Source organism: Gadus macrocephalus, chromosome 1 (genome assembly GCF_031168955.1).
Source record: "Gadus macrocephalus chromosome 1, ASM3116895v1".
Lineage (NCBI taxonomy): Eukaryota > Metazoa > Chordata > Actinopteri > Gadiformes > Gadidae > Gadus > Gadus macrocephalus.
The window spans coordinates 14,978,226-14,997,120 of NC_082382.1; the positions used below are offsets into that span (position 1 = coordinate 14,978,226).

At 44.7% G+C, this 18,895-nt stretch overlaps 2 protein-coding genes across 3 annotated transcripts in view; both read left to right on the forward strand.

Annotated features, from left to right (window-relative positions):
- Nucleotides 1-8,379, forward strand: part of bgnb (biglycan b) — a 13,943-nt gene extending 5,564 nt beyond the window's left edge. The window contains exons 2-8 of the mRNA XM_060048449.1: nt 784-1,034; nt 3,864-3,976; nt 4,858-5,071; nt 5,315-5,425; nt 5,556-5,649; nt 5,966-6,104; nt 6,885-8,379. Coding sequence (XP_059904432.1) covers nt 791-1,034; nt 3,864-3,976; nt 4,858-5,071; nt 5,315-5,425; nt 5,556-5,649; nt 5,966-6,104; nt 6,885-7,085 — 1,116 coding nt within the window. The 5' untranslated portion in view covers nt 784-790 and the 3' untranslated portion in view covers nt 7,086-8,379. The remainder of the gene's footprint in view (nt 1-783; nt 1,035-3,863; nt 3,977-4,857; nt 5,072-5,314; nt 5,426-5,555; nt 5,650-5,965; nt 6,105-6,884) is intronic.
- A 198-nt stretch (nt 8,380-8,577) lies between these two features.
- Nucleotides 8,578-17,825, forward strand: b4galt3 (UDP-Gal:betaGlcNAc beta 1,4- galactosyltransferase, polypeptide 3). 2 transcript variants are annotated; one of them, XM_060048475.1, is made up of 8 exons: nt 8,578-9,136; nt 9,671-9,709; nt 9,891-10,425; nt 10,813-11,048; nt 11,732-11,922; nt 13,051-13,173; nt 14,365-14,469; nt 14,669-17,825. In XM_060048475.1, the coding sequence occupies exons 3-8, from the start codon at nt 10,143-10,145 to the stop codon at nt 15,027-15,029; spliced, it is 1,299 nt and encodes a 432-aa protein (XP_059904458.1). In that variant the 5' UTR covers nt 8,578-9,136; nt 9,671-9,709; nt 9,891-10,142; the 3' UTR covers nt 15,030-17,825. The 2 variants fall into 2 exon arrangements, with proteins under 2 accessions (XP_059904458.1, XP_059904448.1); XM_060048465.1 differs by lacking the exon at nt 9,671-9,709.
- Nucleotides 17,826-18,895: the final 1,070 nt, after the last annotated feature.

The window sequence follows — 18,895 nt, forward strand, 5'->3', positions numbered from 1 at the left end:
ACAAAGCAGACACACACACACACACACACACACACACACACACACACACACACACACACACACACACACACACACACACACACACACACACACACACACACACACACACACACACACACACACACACACATTTTGTAACCCGCAATTAGCGGTTTGAACTGACATGGCTGGGTGTCTGACCACCAATGCATACAGTATGTGGACAGTTTCCCTTTCACTATCAATACTCCCTGTGTGTTTCGCTACTTGGCTCTGGCAGGAATACTTTCCAGGGCTGTCCAGGCTGCTGTCATTTGCTGCATGTGGGCGATAGAGGAAGAGTGGCCCTATCCTGACATACATTTAAGTTTACTATCTGGGTTTCCGTCATGCCATGTGCCACACATGAGCGACAACCCCCTCATTTTCCAGTGGGACCACAAACCGCCAGACAGAGAGTGAGTGCTCTCGCTGCTGTGGAGAAACAGGGGGACTGGGATTTATGAATGGGTTGGACCAGGTTTTCACACGGTTTCAAATGGTCAGTCCCAACGGTCCGTCAGCGATCTTTCCGGAGTTGACACCCACCCACATACACACAGAAACGCACGTTTACGTGCTCACGCACACACTGTTAACGAGCTGGCTCTCGTGCCGACATGCCAGACCGCTTTCTTTAAAAAAATTAAACACAAGGAGTGTTTTCCTGTCCTGCTATACAAAGTTGTAAAACTGTTTTCCCTTGCCGAAGAAGCAGACTCCAGGTGTCTTCGCTCATCCCACCACCATCCTCTCCCTCCACAGGTGGTGAATGATGCTGAGCCACTACCTCCCCCTGCTGCTGCTGTGTCTGGCCGGGCTGCCCGCCAGGTCTCCGGCCCTGCCCTTCGAGCAGAGGACCTTCCTGGACTTTGCCATGGACAACATAGACAGCGACGTGGTCACCGCCTTCATGCGTGACCAGGAGGAGGGCTCGGGAATGGAGGTGCCCGACAGGCCCACCTGCCCCTTCGGCTGCCGCTGCCAACTCCGGGTGGTCCAGTGCTCGGACCTGGGTCAGTGTGTGTGTGTGTGTGTGTGTGTGTGTGTGTGTGTGTGTGTGTGTGTGTGTGTGGTGTGTGTGTGTGTGTGTGTGTGTGTGTGTGTGTGTGTGTGTGTGTGTGTGTGTGTGTGTGTGTGTGTGTGAGGGAACGAGAGAGAGAGAGAGAGAGAGAGAGAGAGAGAGAGAGAGAGAGAGAGAGAGTTTTTGCGTTCCAGTCTATTAGTTGCACATTCAACCGAGAGTTAAAAAAAAACTTTTTCCTAGGCTGCCTCATGCACATGAATTGGTTTTCTCTCAGAGATAATGATGGTGTAATTTAATCAAGAAAGGCCATTTCTACTTTGAGTATGGTGTTGAGTTGGGTGATTAAAAATGAGACATGGGTGAACAAAACAACAACACCAACAACAACACCAAAACCACCAAACGACTGAGATACTCGTAAAAAGTAAAAAAAAAACAACGCCAAAAATAAGAGACATTGCAACGTATTTAGGAAAGCAGGAAGTTACTAAATGTAGGGTCAACCAAAACAATTTGAAGCAATACAGACATTTTGGCATGGAGATGAAACAATGGTCATATCATCGCTCTCCTGAGGGAGCTGTTTTGATGTTGGACATGTGGGCATGCAGGGGGTGGTTAAAGGTAGCCCAGCCAGAGGAGGAAGGGACTACAAGGGGAAGAAGAGGCTTAGTGCAATGGTGGAGAGGCTCAGAGGGAATCAGGAGTCTGTCAAGAGGGAGAAAGCACAGCTATTTATTATCACGGAGATAGGAAGGAGATGACGGAGTTATGTATGTCAAGTCAGCCGAAGGGTGAGACTCATTGACAAGAAATAAAACAAAAATAATAATTAGTATTTATGCTGCAAAGAAGCAGATCCAAATTGCAAAACCTGTACCCTTTTGATACAAAATATGTTCAAGAACACTTTTGCGTTATAGTATCTATCTAACAGTATTGCAGCTGGTTTTAACTGTTGCTGAAGTTCCATACAAACTGCATACAACGATCTTTGCTTAAAACAAAGGATTTATTCAATTACACAGCACTAACTCTAATAACCCTGTCTGGGTTGAGACAGTTCAACGGTTTTGATGAATCATCATTAAAGTCTCTGCCTGGATATGTCCTGCTCCAGACTCTATGGCAGGCCACGGGGTAAATGTGGAAGTGTATAATTTGCTGAGATGTCAGTGCTTATTTGGAACAGATGTATTTCGGCCATGGCTTCTGTGCTGTTCATCCCAGCCTGAGGGGCAGTATTTATGTTTGACAGTAGTTAAGGGGCACTGGGGTTTTAGGGGGTGCAAGGTCTGTCGGGAGGTGGCAACAACTGTGGGATCTGTGGCCGAGAAGGCTGAGCTGTGGTCTGAGGGTTAGCTGAGTTTTCTGGTGGTGGTGGTGAGGGAGGGGGACAGATAATTCAATCCGGGGATTAGTAAAAAGCAATTTTGTTGTAAGGCAGTTTTCTAAAACTTAATGCAAGTGTATGACAGTGAGGCTAAATCGGCAATACTAAAGTTACTGCAATACTAAAGTTGCAATACTCTTCAGCTTTTACCTACAAAGGTAATGAAACGCTAACTATAACATTAGCCTCACCACTAGCATTCCTGGATACAACATCACAGCTGTCTGACCGGGACGTCAGAGCCATTAGTTTAATACTGGATCGGGTTCTTCCCATTGATGACATGGAGGAGGGTGGGTGTGTCCTATAAATCTAAACTTAACTTCAATGGGACAGCGTCAGGCTCCTCTAGGGACTGATGTGGTCAGAGGCAGGATTGATCCCGGGGCCTTGGTAGCATGACTGGTGCGGAAGGTTGACGCAAGCCCCAGATGCTGATGTTGCATGGCACCATTTGAGGGCTTTCTGCACGACCGACCCTGGTCCGTCTGCTGCGCTGCTAACCACATCGCTCGCACACGACACACCAGCCGCTCTGATGTGGTCCTCATAATGATCGGTAGCCGTTCCCTTTGGTGGCTGCACAGATTCCATTTTTTTCCAGTGGTAATGCGGCCGTGCTATGGCAGGTGTATTCTTAAGGCTATGATTTGGGTTTCGACTAAAAGTTTAAACTGAATTAGTTGCTGGGTTAGGGTTAGTTGCTGGGCAACACCAGTGGGACATTTGTTCTTCCATTGTATATCTTTTTGAGAAACCACTCGCTAGAGCCTGAGGGATTCTCTACCTACCTAGTGGATCATAAAGCTGCATTATATTATATTCTATTCCATGGCAACTCAGAGTCTGCCATTTGGTGTTTTGTTAAATCACAACTCTCCCATTTGATCAATAAAATATCCCATATTTCCCACATAAACCATTTATCAGAAGAAGATTCTGGCAATTTTTTATTTGTCATTAAGCAGATGTTTCTAACATCTTTTGCAACTTTGGTTTTATTGAAAACATCTGCTGTCCCCATCTGGCATTAGGGTAGTTATGTCATTGATTGGGTTTAATGGGTGTGACGTGTTTGTGTGACGAATGTGTCATTGTGTGTGTTTGTGTGTGTGTTCAATGTCCATGTCAACGCCTTCCCAGTGATAAACTGCAAGTGCCTACTCCGCCTTGTGTGCGCCTTGACCAACATGGTGGTGTGTGTGTCTGTCAGCATGTCCTTCTTTAAAATAACAGAGCAAGGAACCCCGGGATGTTATTCCGTGGAGTGGAGGACGACGTGAAAAGTTTAATTTCAGGCTCTGATGACCATTTTTAAAAATACCCACTCAACATTTATTTTCATCGGTCTAGGGCTGAATGAGACATTAGCAAACGTTTGTGTGACATCTCTGCGGTGTCTCTGTGTGTACGTTTATTTTCCAGGTCTGACCGAGGTCCCAGAAGGTATCCCCTTGGACACCAAGTTCCTCGACCTGCAGAACAACCGCATTACTGAGCTCAAGGAGCATGACTTCAAGGGCCTCACTAACCTATATGTAAGGAGCAACACTTTCAGTTACGGTTGCGTCTTTGCATTACATTCAGTGGCTCTTGAAGCAGCCTTGGCGGGCGTCTAAAGTAGCATGCTTTGGCTCACACCGTGTGAAACGTAGCCGCGGCTGTGCATATCCGGAGAGCTTATGAAAATCCCCCTCTCTCGCTCTCACGTTTTTACATCTTTCCACTTGGAGCCTTTATTCTGTTTTAAATTGCTGCCAAAAGCAGAAAGGGGAATATTCTCGCTCACATCCTCTCGCATGTATTCAAAGGAGCCAATAAAAGCACAATATTGAGACTGGCAGAGAAGGAGACGCCCAACATGACCTTACACAATAATAACAACTCTCTTAAAGAATTGTTTACCTCGGTATCCATCTGTCTCCGACCCTCAGCACTGGCAGGCTGGGAGTCTTGTCTCTTGGGTGACAGACACGGCTGTACTCTGTTCATGCAGAGAGGAAGGGAGAGAGGAGCGGACATATATATACACATATGTACAAATACATATCCACATATATAAAAAAATATATATCCACATATATTGAGAGAGAGAGAGAGTGAGAAAGAGAGAGAGGGAGAGAGGGAATATGTGGGTGCACAAGGGCAGTTTAAATCGGCATCAGTCGTTTTGAGACATTAGAAACAAAATAGCAAGAGATGAAAGAACCAGCATCCGTCAACGAGAGAGAGAGAGAGAGAGAGAGAGAGAGAGAGAGAGAGAGAGAGAGAGAGAGAGAGAGAGAGAGAGAGAGAGAGAGAGAGAGAGAGAGAGAGAGAGAGAGAGAGAGAGAGAGAGAGAGAGAGAGAGAGAGTTTTCAAATACTTCTTATTTATTCTATTTAACGTCTCTGCATCATGGCTCTGCTCTTCTCACTAGGCCCTGGCTCTGGTCAACAACAGGATCTCCAAGGTCCACCCCAGGACCTTCTCCCCACTGAAGCACATGCAGAAGCTGTACTTCTCCAGGAACCACCTGACCACCATCCCTCAGGGCCTGCCTCAGTCCCTGGTGGAGCTGAGGATACACGACAACAACATCAAGAGGGTGTCCGCTGGGACCTTCAGTGGTCTCTCCAGAATGAACTGCATAGGTAAAAAAATGTCCAATCCCCCATGTGTTAAACCTTAGTGTGAACGAGCTATAGTGCACCTGACCAAGACACTCATACAATTCAATCTGATGCCAAAGCGATTGAGTAATACTCTATTCTAGTTGAAAATAAGAAACCAGTTATTACACATACAATTCTAGACTCCAGGTTCGATAATAATGCTTCAATATTAAGAATAAAATGATTTGGACTTGGACATCAACTTGGACCTATGTTCCATAGAGATGGGGTCGAATCCAATCCAGAACAGCGACTTCGAGCCCGGAGCCTTCAAGGGACTGAAACTGAACTACTTGCGCATATCTGAAGCCAAACTCACCGGCGTGCCCAAAGGTATTTTTGATATGAAGAAAATATTCCAATCATCTCTTTTTTTAAATAACATTCCATCAAGTGCTATGTTGTTTATGGGTCCGAGATGTGCGGACACAGATAAAGTATGGAAACACTTGTGTTCTATCAGACCTGCCCGACAGTCTGCAAGAGCTCCATCTAGACAACAACCAGATCCAGGCAGTGGAGTTGGAGGACCTGAAACGCTACAAAGAGCTGTACAGGTGGTTTACTCTATGTGTTTTAATGTTCACTGCTGTGCCACGGAGACAGATACAGCTACCCGCTTCTGCTAGTCTTTTATTAAAGATCCGCCGGTTGCAGTCTCTTCCTCTTCTATAGACACAGACATTTACTGCCTACTCGTTGTTAATATAAATGATAACATTCTGATATCAGTACACCAATAACATGCTACATATGTTTTTTATGTAAAATAAAATCATCTCCAGCCTACAGTGCCACGAAGGGGCTAAAGTAGGAACTGCAGAAATCTTCTCTCTGACTATTGGTTTCCTGGGTGTTGCTGTTGGTTTGTAGGTTGGGCCTGGCCTACAACCGTATCCGTAACATCGAGGACGGCAGCCTGGCCTTCCTACCCAAGCTGACTGAGCTGCATCTGGAGTACAACCGCCTCAACCGCGTCCCCCAAGGCCTCCAGAATATGAAATACCTCCAGGTGGGATAAACACCACAAACAGAATCACATCAGGGCTCGCTTCTTATTTCCTGCTACGTTTTTTTTCCGGCTAATTTCTGATAGGCTCGTTGAGGAGGACTGCATCTTTGTTTATTTGTAAGACCTCATCTACATCATATTATATTATATATATCATAGGTGTCACTGAATTAGAGAGCTTGCAACTTTTGGCAGAATACACTCAAAAAGTACACCATGGCAGTCACTATTTCTAGCAGGGTATATTATAGTTTTTATTCCAGTAACTATTACCTCTTCCCCCTGTATATGGGTATTTCTAAAAACTGTATTGGTGTGGACCAGAGAAGTAGAGGTTTTGCAAAATGATGACACCATGAGCTTGATTTCATTGAGCATGTGCCAGGAAGCTACAAACATGGCAGACTACGGGTGTGTTTACGTGGGGCTAGTACAGTTTGGTGTAATCACATGTTAACAAGTCAACCTAGTGTTTCTTCGTCATAACACCGCCATGCTCAAGAAGAAGCCCATCAATGTGCATGCTCCATATTCTTCTGCGCTGTTGGACATAAAGTTGTTTCGCCACCTACAGGCCTGACATGCTTATGAGAATGTTTTAAATCTTCTTGGATTATTTTGTGGACAACGAAATATTCTATAACATCGTTGTCTTGACAGGAATTCTTTGGGAAAACAAAGGGCTTTTAATATGTTTTTTTCATATACGTGTGGACGAAAAACACTTAGAAACACTTTATCATGTGACATACTCCATCCCCCTCCCTCTGGTCACTCTAGATGGTTTACCTCCATGTCAACAACATCACAAACGTGGGAGTGGACGACTTCTGCCCCAGGGGCTCTGGGATGAAGAGGACATTCTATAACGGCATTAGCCTGTTCAACAACCCCGTGAACTACTGGGAGGTGCAGCCTGCCACCTTCCGCTGCGTCACCAGTCAGCAGGCCATTCGCTTTGGCAACTACAAGAAGAAGTAGAGAGAGAGAGAGAGAGAGAGAGAGAGAGAGAGAGAGAGAGAGAGAGAGAGAGAGAGAGAGAGAGAGAGAGAGAGAGAGAGAGAGAGAGAGAGGGAGAGGGAGAGAGAGAGAGAGAGAGAGAGAGAGAGAGAGAGAGAGAGAACAGGCAATTTAGAAAATACAAAAGGAGAAATTGACGGAGAGAGTGAGAAAAGGATGGAAGGGATGACATCTAGGATTTGTATAAGGGTCGGAGAGAGAAAGAAAAACCTGAATTATTATTAAGGATGATTATTAATACTGGCTTGGCCTAATTTCATTAAGCAAGCTTTTTTTAAGAGAAAAGGAGACACATGGAGAAGATAGAGAAATTAACATAATTAGCATGATTAAATACAAAGGGAAATGTGTCTTGCACAGTGTGTGTACCTGCACACAATGGAAAGGGATGTGCTTTTAGTACAGTCATTATGTGGTATATTTTCACAAAGTTTTTAATTTTCAGAGAGTGAATTTGGATGCTAAATAACAAATATCTTGATCTAAAATAGTTTAAATATCTTTTTAAACTTAAACATTTTATAGTTCCATTTAACACATTTTTTGAACACATACATTTTATCGGATTTGTCATTTTTTTGTGTCTTACCATTTTGGTAAAAATTACATTTACAAAATACATATATAAAATAATCTTTTTTGTATGGATACATATTTGTACTTTGTGCTGATTTGGTTGAATCAGAATTTGGGAAGTTGCAATTGTGGTGGTCTGAGACCTTTTCGCTGGTCTGAAATTCGGTGATCCAACTGTACTGTATTTCAACAATAAACTATCAGTGAATAGACAGCATTTTCACAATTTCCATTCTCAGTAATAAACTAAAAGGAAGCTTATCATTAATGTTTGCATCACAGAGGGTCTTGACGACCCACAACATGCTTGGCTGTGCTTTCTATGATGTTCTTTTTTGTGGACTACTCATGAACGGGGGACAATATTGTATAGTTGGTGCTTGCCCCAGATAGAGTTAGCACACAAAGACCTGCTTTGCCCTGATCCATTGTTAGCAGTGCATCCACATAAAGGAGGGCCACAATGGTATCTGATGCTTATATTTTTTAAATTCTTCTTCATCTGCTTAGGGGGGCTCATTTGAGGGGTGGGGCTGGTGTTAGTTCTATACATGAGGTATGCCGATGTGGTATACCATAGCCATAAATACTATTTTTTTTCCCTGTCCTGTAATCTGAGTACTGCTACTGCTGCAAACCTTTTTTGTTTTGTGAGAAATAAAAGCGAATATCAACAGGAGCAACGCTTTCAATGAATGGATACCTTCAAAAACAACCAGATCAGATCTCATCATCTGTCTAAAATGAATGGACTACAGAGAGCAGAGAGAGTTGTAGGGAGAGAGAGAGAGAGAGAGAGAGAGAGAGAGAGAGAGAGAGAGAGAGAGAGAGAGAGAGAGAGAGAGAGAGAGAGAGAGAGAAAGGGAGATGGGGGCCACAGATATGGAAGGACAGAGACTAGTTAGAGAAATAGTGAGAGTGAGAGGGATTAAGTAAATGTTCTATTCAGTCATGCATCGGTGGCTTAATGAAAAGGTTAAAGCTCATATTTATTTATATATATTTTTAACCGTCGATATCCTTTAGTCATATGAAGTTTGAGGGAAGTATCCCTGCACTCTATCTGACGCCACACTCAACCTCTGATGCGCTTCGCCGACTATCGCCTGGCTGGATGTCATCGGGACACCCCCCTCAGAATGTCCTCTGAATGGTACAGTCGCGATGCAAAGAGGGAGACCACCCCGATGCCTGCTGTGTTTACATGGATGGCATAGATAGCGACGATGATGCTCTTGCGTGTGGAAATATCCGCAGCGGTTGAAGGCACCATTGGGGATTTGAGTGCGAATGAGAACTAGTAGCAGCAGGAGAGACGCTCAGATATTCAAGAAACAACACGTTTTGAACCATTTGGACGTAGTTCCTCCTGATGCGGGCCGTCGATCATCTATGGAAGCCGGGGGCTTGATTTGATATGTCGCAAGAGTCAGCCGGTGAGTAGCGGCGTCGTGGTGCATCGGTGGACCACCAGCATGGTTACTGGTAGTGTGACAAATATCGTCAATGTTACTGATAGCCATGCATCCTGTTAATGAATGGGTTAAACAGCCTGTGCATTAACAGTGTGCGTAAAGGCCTATTGATGGTCATTATTCTGAGCATTTGAAGTGTTTTAGGTATCTGGTTCATAACAGTTCTATTTATATCTAGTATAAACCCAATACTTATCGACAGTATGCACAGTAGTCGAATAGGTATCATGTGCGTCTAGTGTAGGTGATATATTATTTTGTATTACTTATTGACCACACGTCTCAGCATGCCTTCGGTGTGTGATCCACGGCAATTTACCAGTTCCACTGAGAAAATAGTGTTACTATGCAAGCAGGTATTGTTTTGCTATTTAGCTTAGCATGCTACCTTGTGATTTCGAGACATTCATTCAGCGTTGTTTATTTAATAATGCGGTGTTTGATTTGAGTTGGAAGAGGAAGATAGCCAGAGAACATATAGTCTCTCTGGTCCAGGACAGGCCGTGAAGCCGCTCGGAAGAACGGGATACTCGGGTAGATGGATTTAAGATGCAGATGTTGACGATGCGCGCATGCGTAGCCGCTAAGCATTATTTTTTGCCCTGAAAATGTTTTATTAATTACATGACGTGTGTTTGATATTGCATTTGGTTTTGGCTGTTAGATACGCAATCCAAAAATCACTGCTTTACTTTTTTTCTTCTCTTCCCCACAGTGAATAGTTTGGTCAAGAGGAGATGGCAGTCCTGACTGAACTTCACCAGTACTACTCTCCATTCAAACAGATGGCCATCCCCCCTTTCAATTCTGAGTGTACATAGAGCCCCCCGGCCCCCACCCCACCTTCTTCTGCCTTTCCCTTTCCTCCTACCCTCTCCCAACCCCTTTTGTCCCCTGCCCCTTATTCTTTCCATTGTTCCACCCTTTACTTTGACCTCTCCTCGCCTTTAAATCTGTCGGTCTCATCATGGCGTGCTACGGTCGTTCCCTGGACTCCCCTTGTACTCTGGCTCTGCTGGTGGGATTCCAGTTTGCCTTTGTCCTGTACTTTTCCCTGGGGGGCTTCCGAGGCCTGGTGTCTGTGTTGGTCCACACCACAGAGCCAGAGTTCGATTACTCCCGACCCCATGATGTGTACACTAACCTCAGCCACCTTGGGCCGCCGCCACCCCCTCCCCGCAACACAGGCACCGGACCCCCCGGAACGACACCTCCTCTGAAGGAGTGCCAGTTGCCCTCTCCACTGCTGGGTGAGAGGATGAGGATGAAAGGGCATGGTAGATGATGAAGGCTCTTGCGTCTTTTTTAATGATGTTTCCATTTCATGTTTGCTGTTGTTCAATCTTGGCCAAGTGAGCTGAGTGAGTGATTGTGTTTTGGTGTGTCCGTGGCGGACGGCAAATTGCTGGTTGTGTTCTGACCACAAACAGATGATCAGTCACATGGACCACTTTAATCCCAGGATGAAATTTGAAACCTTGCCCTTCCCTGTGCTCCTCTCATTTCCCCTCCTCGGATATCCTTCTCCACTGGTTCCTTCTGTTCTATTCTGCCCTTCTCTCCTCTCATCCCTTCACTCCTCTGCTTCGGTCTCCCCTCCTCCTCCTCCTCCTCCTCCTCCTCCTCTTCCTCCTCAGTGGGTCCCGTGTCGGTCCACCTGTCTGCCCCGTTGTCTCTTGAGGAGATCCGACGGAGGAACCCCCTGGTGTCCCCGGGGGGTCACTACAGCCCCCCGGACTGCGAGCCCCGCCACCACACGGCCATCGTGGTCCCGTACCGGAACCGGCAGACCCACCTGCGGGCCCTGCTGTACCACCTGCACCCCTTCCTGCAGAGGCAGCAGATCCACTACAGCATCTACATCGTGCAGCAGGTTGGACTGGCTGTGTGTGTACCAGTATGTGTGCGCTGGAACGTCGTTCATAGGGTTCGACAGGGTAGTGTATTGGTTACTATGGTGACATCGTCCTGGTTACTCCTGGAGGGTGTTCTGACCACGACCCTATCCAGCTGAATTTTGGCTGCATCCCAGCTGGATGTGGATTCGATCGGGCATGTCCGTAGCCTACCTGTAGGGGGAGGTCATTGGCGAGGTGCCTTTTCCCTATCTTCTTAAGGACCTGTATATCCGGGGGAGAAAAAACTCTGGTTGGATGTAGAGATGTTTTGTAGACACAATTAAATAAATTAATCACCTAGATTATTTTTTTGCCAATTCTAAATTAATCAAAACATCTTCTGAATATTAATGCATGATTAGATTATATACGAAAAAACTGTGTGTGTGAATATCTAATCATGCAGTGACCGATTGGTCTGGAACCGCCCTTGTTATAGTCCCCCGATTTATAATATAATATTCTTTAATTCCATTTTATATTCAGAAAGGTCTGTTGGGTATCTAGGACGCACAGCGAGAGCTGATGCCATGGATGTGCCTCCTGTGTAATATGAATCTGAATAAATCGACATGGTCAAAGATTTCTGACAACGCAACAAAACCCATTAAGCCCTGAATTCTAAAAGTATCCTCTCCACCCCACCTTCTCTGTCCAGTGGGGGAACAGTACATTCAACCGCGCCAAGCTGCTGAACGTGGGGGTACGAGAGGCGCTGCGAGACGAGGACTGGGGCTGTATCTTCCTCCACGACGTGGACCTGTTGCCCGAGAACGACCACAACACCTACACCTGCCACAAGCAGTTCCCCACACACCTGTCTGTCGCCATGGACAAGTTCCGATACAGGTAGGCTTTTTACAACAGTATAAACGTCACCCCCCAAGCGTTAAGGTTTACATTTAAACAGTCAGATAAAAAGGCAATCCTTATAATTAAGCGAGGGTTGCTATGCTCTTTTCTGCCACACGGTGGAAGCAATTGTCAATGACTTCATCCCCATTCTGGTTTCATACATAATAAACCATTGAAAATCCTAAAATACGATGATGAATTTGGCCTTCATAAGCTTGCTATTCATAACTTTGTGCTAATAGGCTAGGCCCGGCCGAAAGGGATTATTTAATCAGCATTGTATCGCAAGAAAATGTTGTTGGTTCCCTCAAACGGGAGGATTTTGCGAAGCCGTTTCGCTGGGAGATGGAACGACGTCGCCAGCTAGCTTGAGAACAGCAGTAGCATCTTCTTTCATGTTTTTTTTTCCATATACGGCAGGTGTTCTCGTATAGTTTGAGACCTACAACTTACTCGTTAGCGCTCATCCATAAATCTGCCAGTAGCACTTTATACCTCACTTACATAAATATTGATGCAGCCGATGCTTTGCACTCATATCGGCCGTGAAGCCATAAAGGTAGGGCTTATTTCAGATCAAATCACCGAAGCTGACAGCAGGAGGTATAACCCCAGATCAGTTGCTGTGGGAGAAATTTAAATTAGGTCGGTTGGAATCAAGGCAAATCTCAGTTTATCCAGTTTGTTTGCTAACAGAACTTCCATGGCTGCAGAATGCTGTGTTTGTATGCATTTGTTACATATCTGGCAACCCGGAGTACTCTGAGAATAGTGAATAATACATACACAAAAAAAAGAAGGTTGTCTGGAACAGTCATTTCAATGAGAAAATAGTGTTCACCTTTGGCGAAGACAGTATTTATACTTGGAATGTTTCCTAAATTTCTGATGCCATATGGTCATTTATGATTTGTACATTTACATATTACAACTTTTGTTACCCTTGCTGCTAGGATTCAAATCTGTTATGCGGCCTCTTTAGGATGATATATCAATCATGCAGTCTCCTTGGGCCTAAAAAAAAAAAGAGTTTGGTTCCTGTTGGTTGTCAGTTGAGGTCGGAACCGAACAAATTTTTTTTTTAGGCCTTGGCACAGTTTTCATGTTCACTTTGTCTTCCAGGTTACCGTATCCTCAGTACTTTGGTGGCGTGTCCGCAGTGACCCCAGACCAGTATATGAAGATGAACGGCTTCCCTAACCACTACTGGGGCTGGGGAGGGGAGGACGACGACATCGCCGCTAGGTAAGGCCAACACACTCTGCATCATAGGACAATGGGGGCTCCGTGCAATGTGTCTACATTAACATTAACAACATTAACCTAAACCTTTCTGTACTTGAGATGTGCATGGTTGAAGGGATTTTAAGCGGACCAACCGGCTCCTTTGTCCTATTTGATACCTGTTTTACATTCTTTTGATACTTAATGCCACACAATGAACCGTTCTAATCATTAGACCTTTTGATTCTGAGACCCACAACTTTTAGAAGTATCAATCAATAATTTCATGTTATATTTTATGCATACTCTATAAAGTTTACTGAGACCACAGCTCCAATGGGGGTTTGGTGGCCTCCTCGCCTGCCATGTCTGATCGTATTTCGGCGGCCCGCCTCACATTGTCCGCTCCCCGCTTCAGCACATCTTTCTGGTCCGTCAGCTGTTATAATGTTTTCCTGCTGTCGTCAGTGTGATCTTTCATTCTAATCTCCCGCCCCTCTGTCATGACTTTGCCGTGTGCTCTCGCTGGAGAAGACCCAGTGAGTATGTGGATTATGAGATCAGCTCTAGTGTGTGCAGCTATGTCCAGGCGGATTGCCTATCTAGTTTTCTTACGTCAATGTGTCTCTTTCTTCCAACTCCACGTGCTGCTCAGAGAGGCACTAAGATCCTTTCATGAATAAATGGAAGAAAAGACAATCCAGGGGATTTAGGAGAAATGAAGCGAGACCCAAGGTTGCTTCCTGTTCTAAATCTGCTAAGGTTCACTGTCATCTTCGTGTTCTATTCCACCTATTAGTTGGGATATTCTGGGTTTTACGTTATATGCAACGGTTGAATGACAAGGTTGATCTACAAGATGACAGAGATGGAAATAGGTTTCAGCTGCTTTTTAGAGTCCCTTAGTCTCTCCTATGTGTTTTAGCTGGTGAAAATAATTTGAAATAATAATGTTTGCTATCTTCCATAATTGTCTTTACCGTTTATATACGTGTACTTGAATATGTGCTGTGAAGTTTGATAGGTTTTTCGAAGTTTCTAAATAAACACATATTTTTGAAGTGTTTAGTGGAATGTAGCAACACCCATCCTCTTCCTAGCATATAGCTGTAGTTTAGCATTATCATGGCACATTTCGATTTACAGATTACCAAATTCTATCTTTCAATACTAAATACTACTCTGCTGATTTGTTTCTCTCTGCTTTCCCAGAGTGCGTCTGTCTGGCATGAAGATAGTGCGCCCCCCAGTGGCCATCGGCCACTACAAGATGATCAAGCATAAAGGAGACAGAGGCAACGAGCAGAACCCACGCAGGTACAGCACAAACCTGGGCAAGAGGCACACACGTATGAGTCCTTCTCCAAAACCGAAGGATCTGGGACACTAATGGCCCACATCCACCTGTATAGTGTCCTTGAAGCCCTAACCCCTTACCCTTAAAGGTCCAACCTGGTGGTATAATATGTCACCTTTGATGACATTTGAACAGATAGGAACACCCTCCTCTTTCCAGATTCGACCTGCTGAAGAGGACCAGGCTCAACTGGCGCTCGGACGGCATCAACTCGCTGACCTACGACCTCCTGTCCCGGGAGCTTGAGCCCCTCTACACCAACCTGACGGTCAACATCGGCGAGGACCCCCACCTGCCCCTGCTGAAGTTCCCCAATCAGCGGAGACCTGGCAGGCCCCCGGCGCCGAAAGCGGACACGAGGAAGGCCGCCGTGCCGCCGCCAAAATCGCCCGACAAACCGCCGGACGTCGGGACTCTAGCGGCGAATGTGACGCGGCCGGCGGAGGAAGAGACACGAGACCCCGCCCACTCAACAGCAGCCAATCAGACGACACAGGCGAAGCCCGGTGTGATCAAATAGGCCCCGAAAGAAACGTCTTTGTATCGCACTCCCATTGGACGGCGGGGTTTATGGGCGGTAGTGTAGCAGACATCCTCCCTGCGGGCCACTGAAGTCGACGTCGATGGCACGAAACGAGGAAGTCGTTTCAGGGTTTTGGGGGGGGGGGGGGGGGGGGGGGGGCGCTCTGGAGGGATCCCCTGTTCAGACCACTGTTCGCTGAATGTGTCTCCCTGCCGGTGTTTCAACTTAGAAATGAGCTCACCCGTAAAGCGTCGGTTGTAACGTTAATCGTAGATCTCCTCCATGAGTCTCGGGAAAAGAGCGCTATCGAACAGAAGGAGTGTTTTTTGTGCGAGTGGTGTACGGCCTCATCCAGTCTGCTGTACCAGAAACTACTGCTGTTATTCTGCCCCTACCGCCGCACCCACCACTCTACGCAGGGGGGGGGGGTTCTAGTTTTCTGTGCCTTCTCTCTCTCTGTCTTTTAAATGCACATTTTATAGACAAGGATAGGTGCTCTTCGATGCTCATCCTGGGATGGAGGGGGGGGCCGGGTATGGGTGGGTCTTTAGCTGCCTTTCTTACTCAGCTTGAGCTAGGTATCAGACTGAAAGGTTGTTGGGAGGAAGGACACTTTGCCACGTTGATTTAAATTTTGTATTCTCCCTGTGTGCATCAATCAGCGCAGAACAACTCCCATACGTGTCGAGGGTAGACGTTTAGATTTATATAGAGATACTTATTTGTTTGTTTACCACTTTGTTGTGAAGTCTGCTCTGGTGCCTCGTTTTTAAGTTTCTAGACAATCAGGGCCAATCTCTCTCTCTCTCTCTCACACACACACACACACACACACACACACACACACACACACACACACACACACACACACACACACACACACACACAAACCTCTTCTACGTACAGCAGCTTGACGTATGATTCCTTATGATTCCACTGAATATTATCATTCCATTAAATAGTATATACATATCTCAGATATGATATGATATTTTAAATACAGTTGTAGGACATATGGTAAATGTATAGTATCAAGTGTACTATTTATCAAAGGTTTTGTTTCACGTAAAAGTAATGGTTTTAGACTTCTAATACGACTTCTATACTTGTTTCTGGCCCCTGAAACACTAAAACAAGATTGTTATTTCCAGACCAGATCTATCTTTACACAAACGGCGGTATGTGAGCTCTATGGAGGCTTTTGTCGGGAGAAGCACTTATTTTGTATTCCTTTTCAATCTTTGTAGGTTTAGGGGACTGAGATGCGACCGTTGCGGTTCTTTACTACACTGCCTCATAGGAAGGTGTCCACTCGGTAGTAGTGTAAAGGTTTTGAACACATGTCTAGGACACAGCAATCACCTTCTGTATTCCACTGCTTGATCTACTCATAAGCCTGCTGTTTGATTTCCATATCGCACATTTGGAATGTACTGTATTGTTTTAGACACATAATGCTTGTTTGTTAAGTAGTACTATTGTAGGATGAGGCTCTTTCGTATATGCTTAATCATGTAAGGGACTTAAAACGGATCACTGTTAGACCACCTCTGCTGCTTACTATTTTGGAGGAATTACTAACTCTACTACTGAACTGGCTTGAAGACCTATTGTTATGATGTAGTGGTCATGTGTTATTTTATGTTTGTTGTTTTCCGATATTAACATGGGATAGATTGCATAAAGTGAACTGAATGTATTTTACTTATTCAATCATCGGGTAAAAATATATTCATCATATACCGTATGCACGGTTCATATCTCCATGCATAGGTTATGTTTATTTTTATTTTATATCTATATGTTGTGCCTAATGGATTAAGACTATGTGTCACGGATTGCAGTAGCGGGAATGTGGTATTAAGGGGTGCCCCCTAGTGGCAGAACCTATTTTGGCACCACAAGCCACGTGGACTCACTGACTGAATGGAAATCTGCAGTTTTGTGGCATGAATATTTATGCAGAGTCATTCACTTTTTCCTTTTTACTTTTTTCTATTTAGCTTAAGCTTTGCAGTGTTTCATGGAAGATGCTTTCGAGTCACATGATTCATCCACGCATTTCTAAGGTACAGAACCAACAATTCCTTGAATGGGTTCATATTACATTAACGTTAACAGTATCTGAACATGAGATATGTGAAGATTATACATTATTTTTTACTTTAATAGTTGTATAGAGGCAATGTTTATTTATAGAGCAATACTAAATCTGCGTCTTACGAAGATTACACATACTGTCTTGACTAAACATTGAACTTTCTTGACATGTCATCTCACAGATCATTACGGAGGATGTTTTATTTAATTATTACACATTTTGTTAATATATATATATATATTTAGCATACAATTGAGTACATAATGCAGAAGGCAAATGCGAGCAGCCAGATTTGCACTTGCATTTGTATAATTATACAACCCTCACATTGTAAATCTCGGGCCATTGTGATTGTATATGCCTGGCTGTCAATATTTTGATTTCATTAAGACGAGAATGACAATATAAAAAGTGAGATGTGGATAGGTGACAACCATGTGATTAAAGGACTGCGACAGTTATGCTAGTGTGATGATGTCGCATGCTGTCATCGCTGCTCCCTTTATTTGCTGACCATCTCGAGAGAAGATTTGATTGAAAGGGTAGCCAAGCCCATCCTGGTGTGTGTGTGTGTGTGTGTGTGTGAAACGGGACAATGCCAACACAAATGTAGGTGACTGTGATGGACTTGGCTAGTAGAGTTGTAAAACTGAGCAAATACATGTTCAAATAAAAAAAACATAACCCAAAAATATTCTGTGTGAGTGAATATACCAAGAATATGCGCTAAACCCGAACTGAACTTTGAACTAAAGCAAGAGTAGATAACGTTTACTGAACCAATCCTAGAGTAGAGAGGCTTAAATCTTCAACACATACCCAATTGTTTCTGTCATGGTCCCTTGCCAAATCTCCATCCCTCCTACACACACACACACACACACACACAGCCGCCACCTCCTTTTAACACATATATTCCTCCACCAGAAAGACCTGGCAACACCCCACCCAATCCGACCACAAATATTGTTCAGCATGAAATGTTCAAACATGATCAAAAAGAAACCGAGAGTTGATTCAACAGCGGGGCTACAGCCTTTGCTGCTACAGTACTGTTTCTGTCTCCCTCCACACAACATAGACCAAGATTCAAACCTCACAAATGTTCAGTCCTCATCACCCAAGGCTTCCCTGTCTTTTAATCATTCCACTTTGTCGCCAAAAGTCAGTTGTGTACACACTTTACAGTTGGATGTTTTCTTATCTCGGACTGTACATGGGGAATTATTCAGAGGGGTCGTGTTTATCTCAACCGAGAGTGCACACAACTAAACACATAGAGGTCGTAATTAGGGAGTGTATAAGATGGTGTTTTCTCAGTGTCTCTGATCTAGGCATTGTTCAGTTTGTCTCATCGCAGCTGTTGTGTCCGTAGGCCTGTCGTTCTGGCCGTGCTGCTCATGAGTCACCCCGCTTATTTCACGCTTCCAGTTTTCTTTGAAGTGGGTTCTCGTGATGGTGGGAGAAGGTTGTGTAACGCTGTGGTGCGCTGTACTACTTCATACTGCTGCTATTTCTGGAGGTCCTATGCTCTAACCCCCACACTGTGCTGTCCATGGTGCTGAACAGTGGTCCGTGGTCCAGTCTTGTTACCCAGCTGTTGTTGACCGCTGTACCATTGTCGTGCTGCTACTATTCCCAAACCAAGAATAAAAAATGGAGGCTAAATATTTAGAACAATGTCTAGATTTGATTAGTTGGGGCTATCTTTGGTTTTGAATCGAGGACCAAGACATATAACTGGTTCTTGTGTTGTGTTTAT

Coding starts and splice junctions, on each gene's coding strand:
- b4galt3 (XM_060048475.1), top strand. CDS start 10,143: ATGGCGTGCTACGGTCGTTCCCTGGACTCCCCTTGTACTCTGGCTCTG. Junction 10,426..10,812: donor GTTGCCCTCTCCACTGCTGG/GTGAGAGGATGA, acceptor CTTCCTCCTCAG/TGGGTCCCGTGTCGGTCCAC. Junction 13,174..14,364: donor GACGACGACATCGCCGCTAG/GTAAGGCCAACA, acceptor CTGCTTTCCCAG/AGTGCGTCTGTCTGGCATGA.